Source organism: Cynocephalus volans, chromosome 10 (genome assembly GCF_027409185.1).
Source record: "Cynocephalus volans isolate mCynVol1 chromosome 10, mCynVol1.pri, whole genome shotgun sequence".
NCBI classification, from domain to species: Eukaryota; Metazoa; Chordata; class Mammalia; order Dermoptera; family Cynocephalidae; genus Cynocephalus; species Cynocephalus volans.
The window spans coordinates 34,484,453-34,500,241 of NC_084469.1; the positions used below are offsets into that span (position 1 = coordinate 34,484,453).

General features: G+C 48.7%; 1 protein-coding gene across 4 annotated transcripts; it reads right to left on the reverse strand.

Annotated features, from left to right (window-relative positions):
* Nucleotides 1-52: 52 nt before the first annotated feature.
* Nucleotides 53-10,203, reverse strand: ASGR2 (asialoglycoprotein receptor 2). 4 transcript variants are annotated; one of them, XM_063112650.1, is made up of 8 exons: nt 10,125-10,203; nt 6,213-6,329; nt 5,859-5,954; nt 5,176-5,247; nt 4,881-4,982; nt 4,652-4,791; nt 453-559; nt 53-209 (listed from the first exon to the last, which is right to left on the reverse strand). In XM_063112650.1, the coding sequence occupies exons 1-8, from the start codon at nt 10,201-10,203 to the stop codon at nt 53-55; spliced, it is 870 nt and encodes a 289-aa protein (XP_062968720.1). The 4 variants fall into 4 exon arrangements, with proteins under 4 accessions (XP_062968720.1, XP_062968719.1, XP_062968718.1 ...); XM_063112649.1 differs by having other exon boundaries at nt 6,198-6,329; XM_063112648.1 differs by having other exon boundaries at nt 10,080-10,203.
* Between the last annotated feature and the right edge of the window lie 5,586 nt (nt 10,204-15,789).

A 15,789-nucleotide genomic window follows, 5' to 3' on the forward strand; every position in this document is an offset into this window, starting at 1 on the left:
GACAGGGCAGAAATGGGGCGCAGTTAGACAGTCGTGCCGGGGATCAGGGCTCCTAGCCGGTAATATTCTGCCTCATCTCACACACCCAGCGGTGCAGCTCCTGGCAGGCGATGTTGTTCCAGCGACCATTCCACTCGACTACGGCACAGCTTTCACTTCTACCCACCTCGTACCCACGCCAGTAACCTGGCCGAGGGAAACCCCAGGTCCTAAGAAGGCAAAAAGCTCAAGTTTTGACCTCCCCCCATCCCAGGAGTCCTCATGCCCACCCCAGACAAGCACAACCTTGGAGGTGTTCAGTGGCAAAAGGTGCAGCCTTGTAGGTTGGGAGCCTGGGGAGCAGAGGGTTGGGGAATTTTGTCCCAGACAGAGGGTGGGAGTGTAGGAAGAAAGGCCAGATGGCCATCCCCCAGACAAAATATCAAGGAGATAGAGAGAGGGAGGCCACGTACCTGTAGCCGTACCTATAGTCGGTACCATCCACCCATCTCCAGGTTCCATCACTATCCGTGAGCCCTATCCAGCTAGTGAAAGGTCTTGTGCGCTCTATAATGAATTTCTGGAAAACAGGAGGGAGGAAGGTTTCTAGTCCCTTGCACCTTTATCCTGCCTCCACGCAGGCATTTGAGCTGAGGCCCCTCAGCCTTCCCCATCTGCCCGCAGGCTGAAGCATCAGCTCCCAACACGACTGCTGCCTTGCTTTTTCTTCTGTCATCATAGCTGTTGCTTAGTAAACATTTACTGGGCTAGACTTTGTGCTAATTACCTTACAAGGATGATTTCATTTAATTCTCAGAAGTCCTCTACGTTGGGTGCCATAATGATTCGCACTTTGCAGGTATAGTCACATATTGCATGACAACATTTTGGTCGACAACAAACTGCATATAGGATGGTGGTCCCATATGATTATAATGGCTATACCATATAACCTAGGTGTGTAGTAGGCTGTACCATCTAGGCTTGTGTAAGGACACTCCGTGACTTTCACACAACAATGAAATCGCCCAATGGTACATTTCTCAGAGCGTATGCCATCGTTAAGTGAGGCATGACTGGTAGATTCCAGAGAGCCAATCCAGTACCTGAGTTGTGACCACTGTCCTCTGTTCACAGTCCTGCTCCAGTGTCCCACTTCATTCCCAGTTCCTGGCTTCTGCTCCAAATCCTGTCATCTCCCTGTCTTCCACCCACAACCTCAAACTTTTGTAATCCTGATCCTAGTCCCTGCTCCTGCTGCCCCCAGAGACACCACACCCATCAAGGATCTCAGTTTCACTCGCCTCTCAGGTACATCTGCCCTTGGTTGCTCTTGCTTCCATGTGTAGCTGCCATTTCCTAAGGTTTTCCAGGACCTAGAGCTTCCAACCTTGGACCTACTGCCAAGAGCCCCATTATGACCTGGCTACATGGAGTCTGGCAGTCTGTGCTGAAAATAGGAGGATGCCCTGGTATCAGAGGGCAACCAAGTCAGCCAGCTGGCAGAGGCTTGGATGAAGGTCATCTTTGAGCTTGCAGAGAGAGCTCCCCAGGACTCAGGAACACCCCCTAGGCCAATAGCCCCCCAAATGGCTTTCTCATACAGATATGGCTATTCCTGGGGGCTTAAGTCCCATGGTTTGGTAGAGAAGCAGGGGAAAGTGTGGTCACCTCCTTTTGTGGAGGAAGCAGAGTGATGGGTTGACCAACAGGCACACCTAACAATTCCCTTCGACAGCATGTGCAGGGTCCCCAACTGCATTTGGAGGAAAATTGCCTAATTCCATTCATGCTCCTTACAGACACAACTAACCTTGCAATTACTCACCTCATCTGAGGGCAGGATCAGTTACTGTAGCACCCCTAAATTCTAAAATCCTGCAAAAGACAACGTCCTGTGCACGAAGGGGCAACCCTCAGAGGCTGGGGAGGCAGCTCCCAAAATTCAGAGGCATCAACAGAGCTGAAGAGAAAGTGCCCGGAGACAAGATATTCCATTTGCTGCTACCTGCTGCCCCAGTACCCTCATCCTATTGCCACAGGAATCAGAATAGAGAAACAACAAATACAAATCATCAATATCCAGCCCTTGTGTGAAACCCTGAGAAGAGAAATCAAATAGTGCCAGATGACCAGAAAAGATAGTCCAGGATAATTCATCCTGCCTTTGCTGGGTGAAAAACAAGAGAGAAAGGATTGCACCCATTCATAAAACTGGAAGAGAAGGAAAATCATCATAGAACTCATGGCCCTGAAAAAGAGGAAGATGAGGAAGAGCAGAAAGAGGAATACATAAATGTGACATTAAAAAAGAAGAGAGGAGTGAAAAATACACACTTCGAAAAGAAGACTTGCTTCAGAGTACAAGGGATTGTTGGAGAACAATTTTCTTACATCCTCAAAACATTAAAGAGGAGATGAATGACATAAAATATCAAAGAAGATATCAAAGAAGAGAAGAGAACACAATGATAAGGAAAGGAATTGGAGAGAAAATGTCGAGCTATACTTTTAAAAAATAAAAAGCACCTCTTCAGAAAATCAAGACTGAGCTATGACAAATGAGCTTGAGAAAAGGACCCAGAATGCTGAAGAGAAGAGGAAATGATGGAAGCAGTGGTAACTATGGCAGGTAGATGGGGGAAACAGGTGTGGATGATGTGCTCCGGAGGAAAAGAGAGCAAATGGACAAGAAAAAATGTTCACAGATGTGATTAAAGGAAATCTTCTAAAATGTTAGAAGACCTAACTTTACATGTTAAAAGGAATCTCCTGGTACAGAAAGAAAAAAAAAAAAAAAAAAACAGAGACTGAACAACAGCAAGATAGGGCTGGATGAGGTTAATGAAATTCAAGAATAGAAAAGACTCCTTCAGCTATTCTGACAAAATGCTTAAGGAACCTAGGAAAGAAAAGAGTCAGGCATGTGAGAAAACGGGTGCTGGATTCCTCATCTTTCATATGGAAAGTGATATAAACTCTTCTAGTTTTTGAAGCCAACGAGTTTCAGCCCACCATTTAAAGTTATAAAAGTGATAATTAGAATAACTGAAAATAAACTTCATCTATTCCAAAATACCGTAGGGAAGAAAAAAAAAAAGGACAAATATCACATAGCACATGTGACAAGACAAAAGAAGCATATAAAACAGAAAAAAGGATTTAGATTAAAAATATCTATTTAAAAATAAATGTAAATGACATATACTCATCTATTAAAAGAAAAGGTACTCATTAAATTTTTAGAAATCAAAAACAAAACCTATACACAACCTATATGAGAAATACCCTAAGGTTGGCTGTGCAGTAAGCATCCCTCAGGAGAATGCACAGGATGGACCCAAGATTAATTAAATCAGAATATTTATGAAATATTTACCAGAGGTCCATATTTTTGAGAAACTCTTTAAGAGATTGCAATGTATAGCCAAGGCTGAGAATCACTAATGTAAAACAAAGAGATTCAAAAAGGTTAGAAATGAAAGGATACACAGAGATACACCAAACAAATGCAAGTGAAAAGAAATCAAGGACCATGGTATTTATATACCAAATAAAGATGAATTCAAGGCAGAAAGCATGAAGTGGGACACTGACATTCATTTCAAAATGATGAAAGCACAATCCACCATGAAGCTGTAGCAGACATGAACTTGGTGTGTGCCAAGTCACAGAGCACTGAAATCTCAGGTTGAACAGCATGAAATTGACATTTTTATAGGTCAAAACTGATGAGCAATTTCAACCTGATCAGTTAAGCAATATGTTTATAATCAGGCTGCCATGTAAAGCATGTACACAGCCTGATGCACAGCAAACACTCAGTAAATATGTTCTGGCCTCTGTATCACCTGGTTTAATTACTGTGGCACCATGACACTTTCAAGTTTGTACTTCTGTACAAAGCCCTTGCAGACCCCACAGTACCAAGGCAGCACATAGTAGTTCAAAACAGTGGCTGAAGAGGCCCAGTGGATCTGATCTCTTGCTCCATCGTGACTTGCTAGCTGTGTGGCTAGTTGCTTACGCTTTCTGATCCTTAGTGCCCTCATCTCTCCCTCCCTCAAAGTGGGGATAATAAGAGTGTCTGCTCTGTAGGGGATTAAAGAAGTGATATACGAAAGTGCCTGGTATATAGCAAGTACTCAGAAAATGCTACCATTATTATCCTCCTTTTCCTATGTATTCTAATGGGTTGGTTCTTTCCCAAGACCTGTGGTGTTTAGGGTTGCTGTCTGGTGGCAGCAGTGGGAAGGGAAGACATGGAGCTCCTTGGAGGGACCTGGTAACCCACTGCAGGTGAGTCACCGGAATCCTGCCCATGCCATTCCTTTCACCCAAGTGACCACCACATCCGAAGGCCAGCACAGCAAGAAGGGACTCAGCACCTCCTCTGTGTCCTCCACCTACATCCTGGCCCTGTCGGTCATTCTGTGTCACATTCTGTCTTCAAACCTGCTCCCCATCCCCTGGTCACCCAGCTCCTGTCTCTTTGCCTGAGCTCCTGGCTCTCTCACCTCTCCCTGAAATCTCCCACCTCTCAGTATCAATGGCTGCACCACTGTGAACCTCCAGAACGCTACCACACTTCTGCTTCTCGAGCCTTCCTTAGGCTCAAAAGAAAGAGTTGCATTTAAGGGTTTCCTCCTGCCCTTGGGAAGCACGGGCTCACCTGCTCCTCCCAGGAGTTGATGACCACCAGGTTAGCGTTCTCCAGCTGGCAGTATTTCTCAGCCTCGGGCCAGGTCTTCCCAGTGCGAGAGAACCAGTAGCAGCTGCCTCTATGCTCCACCCAGTTAACAGGGCAGCATTCTGTGGCTGAGGGGACAAAGAAGAGAGGGAGCTGAGAGCCAGCTGGAGGGGACAGGACCCTAGGACTGGAGGGGACAGGACCCTAGGACTTCCCCCTTCACTACCGTTGCTCTGGAGGAATGCCATCCAACAAGCCAGGGCGCGCAGATCAACTGGGAAGTGCTTCAGATGAAGGAGCAAGGAGGCGTGATCTAGGGGACAGATGGACAGCCAGTGACATGGGCAGACATGTGGGTCCCCACCTACCAAACCAGGCACAGGACTCCAGCCTTTGGCTGGGAAGGCACAGATATATACACAGAAACACACCACACACATACACACAGAGAGACACACCAAACACCACACCACACAACATGCGCACACTCTGGGATGGTCTCTGACCTGCTTTAAGGTCCTGCTGCTGTTTCTTCAGCTTGGCTCCCAGAGATGTTATCTTGTCACCTGTGCTACCTCCTGAAAAAGAGGGAAGCTAAACTGTCTGCCCTCCGTTCTGCCCCTTGAGCATTCCCCCATCCTCATGCTCCCGGGTGCCAGTCAGGGGCCATCCCCCTGACCCAGCACATGGCCAAGTCTACCATCTGGCCTCCCTGCCTCCACCCAGGCTCCCTACACTGCCACAGTGGCTCAGGTCACTCTCCTGATTCAATCCCTGCAATCCCCAGTTTCTCAAAGCCTCACTCTGTCAGCCCCACCTATCAGCATGGCTCGCACCCCCTCCCCCGTCTATCTGGCCACCCCTCCCCTTGCCCCGCCACTCAGCTCACACCACACTGGCTTGTTCACAGTCAGGATGTGCAGTGTCTTCCTCACCTCCTGGCCCTCACAGATTCTGTTCTCGCTGCCTGACACTAAGCCCTACCCCCTGCACCACCCAGCCCCTAGCCATCCCTCAGGCCCTCGGCTCAGGGACCAGGTCCCTGGAAGCTTTGCCCAGCATCTTGGGCTGGGGGGGTCTGCCCCAGGCTGTGCCCCACAGCACCTCCACACACCCCTCTTGCAGACATGGCACTGAGCCCAGCAAACCCACGTGGATGAACCAGCACCCCACAAGCCAGCCCGCTCACCATGGGTGCCGAGAGCCTGGACCTCACTCAGGGTATTCAAGGAGAAGTTGCTGAAAGTTTCTTTCAGGGCCCGCAGCTCCACTTGCAGCTGTGTGCCTTGTCAGGAGACAGCGGGGACAGGATGAGGTAGGGGGAGTTGTGTCCCCCATCGCTGTCCATGTGACTGTCCCCCTCACCACCCATCACTGCCACCATCACTCACCCCATCATTTTCCCATTGTTGCCCCCATCATCCCCCACACATGCCCCATACCACCTCCGTACCCTCTCCTCTCGCTGCTCCCATCTCTGCCCCATCACTGCCCACATCTCCCCTGTCCTTGTCCCATCCCTGCTGGCCTCTGTGACCCTCACTTTGGGACCCGATCACACAGATGGCCACCAGCAGCAAGACGCTGAAGCCCAGGGCGAGCAGACCAAGGGGGCGCCTGGAGCAGAGCTGCTGCAGAACGGGCTGGGGAGCAGGCGGCCCTGTGAGAGAGGGGGTGTCAGGAGCTGGCCTCAGGCAGGAGCTGCAGCAGGAAGCACACGGGAGCACAGGGGCACAGAAGAACGAGGAGGCACAACACAGGCGGGGGAGGGAACCAGATGGGGGAGGCTGGGGGGAGTCAATGGTCTTGCACCCCAGCTTTTGAGTATTGCACCCAGACACACACATTTACACACTCACACCCACATGAACATGGGCAAGCATGCACACACCTACACAGGTACACAGAACATGCATGCACATGACACACGTGTTCTTGTGCAGAGCCCCAATCTTGGACCTGGTGGACAGAAAGACACAGAGGGTGCAGGGGACCGACCTGACCCTTGCTAGACACATCCTAAGAAAGCAGGTCTGTGATTAGCTCCTCCCACCCGGCCAGTGGAACAGGCCTCCGGATCACCTCTGGCCTTAGTTTCAGCTCTTCTAGGGCCCCCATCTCCTCACACTAGGGTCCCCTGGGACTAGGCCTGTGTTCTTAAAATCCACACCTGCGTCCCTCATACAAATCCAAAACTGAAATAGCCCCTCCCCTCCCAAAATTCCACTGAGATCCTTAGGTCCAGGTCATTCCACCATAGACCACAACCCAAGGGCTGCCCTCCAGGCCTATGGGCTCTCATCTCCCACCACTCAGAGCTTCCTCCCACAATCCCTCGGGCCCTCGGTCCCCCAGAAACCCTCGTTCCACTATAAACTCGCCCTTGGCCCTCAGTCATCTCCTAGAATCCTGTTCCGCCCTGGGTCACCCTGCCCCTGACCATGCACACTCACATGCTCTCACACACAGTTTTCACTTCACTGTCACACACACAAGCACACATATTCTCTCATACACACACGTACTGACGCACACATTCGTACACCTCTCACACATGCACACACTGACTCACATTCTCCCACACCCACACACTCTCTCGCTACACACACCCACATCTTCATGTGCACAGAGCTCGTCTCACCCCTCCAGCTGTCTCTCCAGCCCAGAGGAGTGACCGTCTTCCCAGCCCTGAGCACCTTCTTTTGCAGCGTCCACCTGCAAACTGAACGCTTTCTCTACTTTGCCTGGGACCCTGACTCTGTGGGCCTCCCTCTCTCCTCACTGCTGTCACACCCAGGCACCTACACATCCTGGGGAGCCTCTGTTAGGGGTTCAAACTTCCTCCCCGGGTCACCTCCTGCCACCATCCTGAGTTGGATACTGCCCCTATGAGTGACACCAATGACTGCCACTCTCCTCCACTGCAGCCACACTCAGGACCCCATGTTGACCCAGAAAGGTGGTGCCTCTGATGCCTCCACTGCCCACTTCCCTTCTGAGCACAGCCTCCCCCTTGCCTCTCACCCCCGACATGCACCCCGATGCCTTCACATTTCTCTCCATCCAGAAGCTCTCCCTGACCACAGTCTTCTCCACCCAGCTGGGACTCCACGTCAGAGCCCCTGGCTGCTCTCTCCAATACTGTCCATTCAGCAGACCCTTGTCCTGCTCCCAGCCTGACCTGTGATCTACTCCCAGCTCTAGGTCAGCCCAGTAATCTGTCTCTGCACATCCACCCTGACATCAGCCTGCACGTGGTGTAGTCCAGCTGCTTCAGCCACTAGCTCTGAGACTGTGGTGTGTAAAATGGCAATATCAGTAGTACTTACCTGATTGCACTGTTCTGAGAATTAAATGAATTAAAACTTGTGAAGTGCCGCTGAGACAAGTGTGCAAGTAAAAGAAACAGTCTGCCCAAGATGGAATGACAGGGGACAGATTTACTCTCCCCCCAGAAACAACCAAAAAGAAACAAACTATAAGGAACAAGGGTTTTCAAGACACTGGACTTCAGGCAATGAAGGGCAATGATCCCTGAGAGACAGGAAACGATCGAGATGAGCCCTCTGTTTGCCCCAGCTTACTGCCTGGAGAAAGTTTTCAGGCCACAAGGCAGGAAGAGGAAACTGAGGCAGAGCCCAGCAGACTCCCTAAGTTGAATAGATGGAGCTGAAGATCTGAGGAGACCAAGATGGTTTGAGTTCAAGGATCAAACTGATTCCACATTACTTAACTGCATTCCAGAACAAAGCTCAAGAATATTCAGAGGAATACAAACGTATCCAGCACCCAACAAGGTAAAATTCACAATGCCTGGTATCCAATCAAAGATTACCAGGCACACAGAACAGGAAAACACAACACATAAGGAGAAGTTAATAAATCCATCAAAACAGATCCAGAACTGATGCAGATGTTAGAATTAGCAGACAAGGACATTAAAACAGATATTACAACTGTATCCCATATGTCCAAAAAATTAAGTAGATCCTTGGAATATATTTAAAAGTCCCAGGTTGAACTTCTAGAAATGAAAACTACAATATCCAGAACAAAAGATACCCTGGGTGAAATTAATGGAAGATAAGACATGAATAAGAAAATTTTAAAGACATAGCAATAACTATGTAAAATGAAACACCAAGAGAGAAAAAAGAATTTTTTTAAAAAAGGAAAAAGCCCCAGTGAGCTGTGGGACCACTGATATGCATGTAAATGCAGTCTTTGACCGAGAGGAGAGGGGAGAAGCAGAAAACATATTTGAGGAAACATTGGTCAAAACATTTCCAAATTTGCTGAAAACTATAGACACATGAAGTGCTAGAGAGAGCAGCAGATGGACCACAGGAGCAGTTGATAAAGTCAGCTCATGCGATGACCCCTGCGGGCAGCAGATGCTGCTGGAGAGAACTGCACTGACGTGCTCATGTCAACTCAGACTTGCTCCTCCGTGTTGTCCCTCAGCCCACTCGGAGGAGCTCCCTCTCCCACTGATTTGAAAAACTCTGGACTCTCTCCAAGCCTCCTGTTCAAACGCTGAATCCTCTCACCCTCAGAATATTCAACATCCAAAGATTTTTGAGTGTTCACCACGTATCAGGCACCGTGCAGAGCTCACGCCCTCTGGAAAGGCCTGCCAGCCCTCCTCCAGAGAAAGAAGAAGCCATGGTGGGGACGCCTATCCCTCTGCCTCCACCTGCCCTGCCCAGCACCAGCTCCCCCAGTCTGCCAGCCTGGGGAATGTGGGGTCCCTCCTCCCAGCTCAGGCTACCCCATCCTCTTCTCTGAGCTCCAAGCTCCCATCCCTCCTGTCTCCAGAGAACCCGCTCCATCACCAGCACCCACACATCTGGCACCCCTTCTCCATCCCTGGCGCCCACCTTTTTGTCATGAATCACTCAGATCTCTCTCACCTGAAAACCTTTTTCCAAACCCTTGGGGCCTTCGGTCAAGATTTGCTTGAGAAGGGTGCCAGGAAGGAAACCTGGGGGGAGCAGGAATCTTCCAGCATCTCTCTGTGCCCACTGTCCCATGCATCCCGACTCACCCCCACACCCCCACACACAGTTCTGCTGCATCTGCGTTCCTCGCGTGCACACACATCCACATGCACACGCACACGCGCACACACATGCACATACAGGGCACGCGTATTGCTCGGATTGGAGGAGGAGGAGAGAAAGTCGTCTCCAGCTTCCAGGTAGTCCCACACCTCTAGGTACACACCCTCTCCTGAAGTCCTGGGGCAGAGAGGAAGGTGAGGTCAGGGGGCAAGCAGGGGTGTCGGGCACCTGACACCTAGAGGGGTCAGTCCCTGTTCACAGACTGAATGTGACAGAGGTGTCAGAGACACAGAGCGATTGACAGCTGAGAGGGAGGTGGAGCAAAGCCCTAGAAACTGGCCACTTGCCTTTCCAGAATGGATCTTCTCTCCTGGGATTCTGCCCACGAGCACCTGGCCTCTCATTTCTGCCAAGCTGGTGGTCACATTCCTCAGAGTCCAGCTGCTGGATGTCTTGAAAGTCCTTTGCCATGATGGGTCCAGGGCTGGAGCCAGGCCTGGGGTTGGATTGAGGCTGCTCTCAGGGTTGGGGCTTGTGCCGAGATGCAGATTCACGTGGAGGCTGATGGTGGGATTGAATGTAAGGTCTGAGCAGGTCGAGGTGCTGGCTTGGGTTGAGTCTGAGGTTGGAGGTGAGTTTGGGGCTAAAGTTGAAATACTATTGGGTCCTGTTCCTTCTCAGGGAATTGCTTGGGCCTTGACATGGCCAGGAGCCTTCCCTTAGTCCGCTCATGGGCCAAGCCACCCCACATCTTCCTATTCAGCCCCCCCCCGTCCCTGAACCAGGGTCTTCTTGATCCCAAACTTCCCCAGTCCCACCTGCCTCCCCAACCCTGGTTACCTGTTAAAGGTATGGAGAGCTGACCCCTGGCTCCACAGGCAGCCCAGCCCCGGGTGAAGGAGGGGCTAATGCCGGGAGAATCGGGGCAGGTGGTGCTGGATAAGGAGTTGAGAGGGGAGGAGGGGGCCCTGAGCCCCGTGTGCCTGAGTGTCCAAATGACTCTAACCTGGCACTTCCTGCCATTGGGACTTTGGACAGTAAACAGCAGTGGACACAGAGTTGGGACTCAGGCAATGTGCAGTGAGGCGGGGGATATGGCCACCTCTGTTCTCATCCCCAGCAAGGGAGAGTCTCCTGGTCTGTGTCCCCCACCCCCACATGCAGTCACCTCACTCCTCATGCACCCTTTGGGAGGGGGAGCCAGGCCAGGACAGGCTGGGGAGCAGCCTGCTGTTTCCACTCTGTCCCTCCCCCTTTCACTTCCCTGCCTTGGAATTTCCCAGAATTGTTAGTGTCTCCAAATATCTCTGACCAGGATCAGAGGGACAGGTTCTCTGCTCTTGCCCAATCTGGCATCTGAGCTGCAGGTGCCAGCTTTCTGTGGGCTCCGCCATGAGAGTGCCCAGCTCTGGCCGGCTCACCTCACCCTCCTGGGGAGTAAAGTCCTCCACGCAGCGTGGGGAGAGGAGGAAGGAGCCTTGCAGAGAGGGGCCCTTGTGGCAGGAGGCATCCAACTTCAGTGAGCCCCTTCGGTGGCCCAGGCCCTGGGCACACACACATTTGTCCTAGTGCCTAGCTGCTAGATTGCCTCCAGTTGTCTTCTCCTGCCACCCTCACAGCACAACACCCCCACGAGGCAGGTACGTTTGCTATTCCCATTTCACAGGGAGGAAATGGAGCCTCAGGGAGATTAAGTGACAGGCTCCAGGTGGAGGGGCAGGTGTGTAGGGAAACTGAGAAGGCAAAACAGGGCAAAGGGGAAGGATAATACCATAGGAGAAAGGCCTCCTCCGTCCTGTGAGGGGGACTGGGCTCCATGAACTGAGAGGCGTGATTAACTAACTGTCGACGCTGCACTAACAATAGCTTGGGAAAGAAAACAGTTTCTGTCCGTGATTTTCTGGCCCTCACCAAACTTGGGCTGCTGGCTACAGGCTGAGTTTCCTTCATAAAGCGGCCCATGTTTCCCCTGGTGCTGAAAAGGGGCTCAAACAGAGGCCTGTCCCCTTCTGGTGGTGACTTCCCAACCCACACAGGAAGGAGTCACACACTCCAACATCCTGACCTTCCTACCAAGCTCCAAAGCACTGGTGGCTGCTTCGCTTTTTGACTGTGACCCACAGTGCGAGATGCGTTTGACTGAGATACAGAACACCAGGAGCTGAACGCTCGGTGCACGCTCACGTGTTCGTGTCTTCTGAATCCCCAGTGCCTGGCACATAGTCGGTGCTCAACACCTACGAGGAGCGAATAAAAGAATGAATTTAGAGGTATGTTACCGGCACAAAATTTCACGATACAGTGCTTACCTTACTTCTATTTCATGACCAACTGAATTGAGTTTCCCAATCCACTGATCGGTCACGACTCAAAGTTGAAAAACATTGCCGTGAAGCCCCACTCTCAGCAGGTATGTGATTTTAGTCCCGAGATAGGTGCAGGAGCTTAACACATGGGTTTTCTACTGCTTGTCAAGGTTCACCAACAGCCAGCCCGGGCACACGGCGTGTCGTGGCTGTCCACCTGCACTGAACCGATTCCGCATTTCAGGGTATGTCACAACCCCCACTCCTGACACTGGAAACTCCATACATTCTCTGCATTCTTCTCTTTCTCCCTATCTGAAAGTCATCATTTTAATTTACCAAAATTGACATATATTGGACTATTTCTGAAGTTTCCATATTGTCTGCTTACTGCTTTGTTTGGGTTTTTCTGGCTTGGGTTCTGGAATCCAGTTTCATTCAGTTGCTTTTCTGTGGTTTTTGTTTGTTTGTAATTCAGGCACAGAAGGTTAGGTTGGCCATACCTAGGCTTCCTCAGAGATCTCAGCAAGACTCTTTTCTTGCTTTGTTCTTTCCCCACCATCCTGTCTCCCCACACCAGTTTCCCTGCTCTCCATAGACAGCCAAAGTGGGTGGGAGGACCCCATGTGATAGTCTCCAAAGACGGCGGCCATCAACTTCCCCACTCACTATATGAGCAGGTCACACCACCCATCCAGAGGTACAGTCTCTTTCCCCTCCCCTTGAAGCTGTGCTGACCATGTGACTTGCCTTGATCAATAGAAAGTGCTAGAAGTGACACTGCCAGTTCTGGGACTAGACCTCAAGAGACCCAAAGCTTCAGTTTTCAATCTTCAAAGTCAGCCACCATGATATGAGGAAGTACAGCAACCCTGCTGGAGAGACAGGCCACACAGAGGAGCCACAAGGTTCCAGATGTGTGAACAAAGCCTTCTGGGAGCTTCCAGCCCAGCCAAGCCTCCAACCGAATGTATCCAAGTGTTTAATCCTAGCCAATACCACACCGACTGCCCAGCCTAGCCCTGACAAAATTTCTCACCCATGGAATCCTGAGAAATAATAAATAGTTGTTTGTTTTAAGCCACCGAAGCTTTGGGATAGTTTATTATGCATCAATATGTATGTATCTTTATAAAATATGTGGTATAGTTTGCATGTGTTTTTTATACACATAAATGGAGCTTTTATAAATCTCATTTGTTTCTGATCTGTTTCACCCAACAATAAATTTTTAAGATCTATCCATGTTGTCATTTGTACATCTGGTTTGTTGCTATGAGCTGCTGCATAGTATTCAGTGGTATGTATCCATCATAGTTTATTTCCCCTGATAATGAACCCTAGGTTGTTGCTAACACCTATTGCAATTAACACTGTGATTAATATTCTCATGACGTTCCCATGTGGACCTAGGTGAGAATCTCTCTTGGAACTATATCCAAGAATAAAATTGCTAGGTCACTGCTATGGGTTAAAACGTGTCCCCCAAAAGTTCATGTATTGGAAACTTGACCCTCCTTGTAACAGTGTCAAAAGAGTAGGAAATCCTAGTACAGTCATTGAAAAGTGAGGCCTCCAAGAGGCCATTGGACTGTGAGGACTGTACCCTTGTGAACAGATTAATCGATTGATGTTTTAACGGATGGTCATTGGCGTGGTTATGATGGCTTTATAAGGAGAGCGAGTGAGAAATTTAGCTCTCTTGCTCAGCCCCTTCTGACCATGTGACACCCTGCGTTGCTGTGGAAAGTTCCCACACAGAAGAAAGCCCTCACCAGATGTGTTCCCTGGACTTCGGACTTCTCAGCCTCTGAAACTGTACGAAATAAATTTGATTTCTTTATAAATCACCCAGTTTCAGATATCCTATTATAAGCAACAGAAATAGACTAATTGTGGTCGCAGAGTATTCTCATACTGAATTTCACTAAGCACTGCCGGACTGTTTTCCAGAATGACTGTGCAGGTTGACACCCCATCAGTGGTATTTGAGGGTTCCTATTTTTGCTTCTTCACTTGATACTCTTCAACATCCCGGTTGTTGCCTATCTGACGCCACTGCCTTGTTCTTTCATTCTGCAGTCTGACTAATAGAGGGTTTGAACAATTCAACTATTTGTAGATCATCCAGTTTCTCCCTGGGTGAACTGCCTCTTCCTTTCCTTTATACATTTCTCTGTTGGGTTTCCTAAATTCATTTTGGTTGACAGGCCAGGATTTCTTATATATTCTAGATACTTGTTCAGACAATAAGACCTTTTGAAAATAAAAAATATTATTGTTAAAACCAAAAAAATTAATAGAAGCTCCAAAATTTAGAAAACCTTCCAGAAAAAAAAAAAAAGGACAGAGTTTTTTTTTAATGAGAAAATAGCTAAATTGGAGGAAATTCTTTTTTTCCTGGCCTCATCCTTTTGCATGTATTTCCCACTAAGGAAAATCTCTAGGCTTCTCTCCAGACTTCCCCAACTCACTCCTCCCAGGGGAGGAGACTGACGTGTTGGGTGTGCCTGACTCTGCTACTTGGATCTCTCTTGGTATCTACCTGCCCGCAGAGAGCACACCTTGTAATCTCCTTTCTGCCAGGCAGCACAGAGCTGCCCGTTCAGGGAAAGCCTGCTTTGCCCAGCTCTGCATATAACTGGGTAGACAAGTCTGCCTAATTCTTGGATGAACTAATAACAAACCCTTTTGATTTAAGGATTTGAGCCAAATCCTCCTTTATTGCTTATCAGCAATACTCTTGATATACATGTATATGTCTACTGTGTCTTAGTTCTTAATTGGTATCAAACTTAAGAGAAAGAGAAAAGGTTCTTTCATATTAGCCCCATAAAACCTCCACAAGATAAATTTGGAGAACCAACATCCAACTAATAGGATTTCTACAAGATAAAACAGAGGAAGCAAAAAGTAGAAAATTATCAAAGAAATAATATAGGAATGGTACTTTGGTATTTAAATAGAGATAAAGAGAAGATTCTAAAAACTACCAGAGAGGGACAAAAAAATCACCTACAAAGAATCAAGAATCAGGATAGATTCACTTATAAGCTGTTACATGGAACACAAGGAGACAACAGGATGCCCTCAACCTTCCAAGGGAAATTTTTTTCAATCCTGAATTGTAGAGTCAAATGATCAACGCCACAAGAAGGTAGAACTAAGAACTGTCAGACACTCCAGTGCTCAGCATATTTACCTCCTACTCCTACTATGTGAGTAGTTACCATAGAAAGTGAGCAAATAATCCAAAAACAAGATGTGTAGAAGAATATCTCAATATGAGCCCTTTCCACTGGTCAAAGAAAATCTTATTCAGCTCTTTCTGTATTTTTGCCTAGAGGCTGGCTTTTTTCCTGGTGAAGTTCCAGAGCCTGGCCTTAAGAATGCAGGTCATCATAAGACCATGAGTCTATGCAAGAGATGAGATCTCATCGACAGGTTGTTAAAGTAAGAATGTTCTCAAGTCTACCCATCTTGTCTTCCCATAAAGTATGGAGATAGGCAGACATTCACAATTTTTGCTGTCCTGTCCTGTTCTCTGTAACATTAAACCTATCCTTGGAAGGCTTAAGGCTCCCAAGGCTTTAAAAGAAATTGTTGCCATCACTGGTAAAAATAATTTCCCCAAAATGCCTGTGATTCTTACTGGTCATCTTCCTTGATAATTTGTTGCACTTGGAATCCCTAAGCAAGTATAAGATTCTTATTTTAAATCAGAAGAGGTTCACTAGCCTTCTCCTCTTCT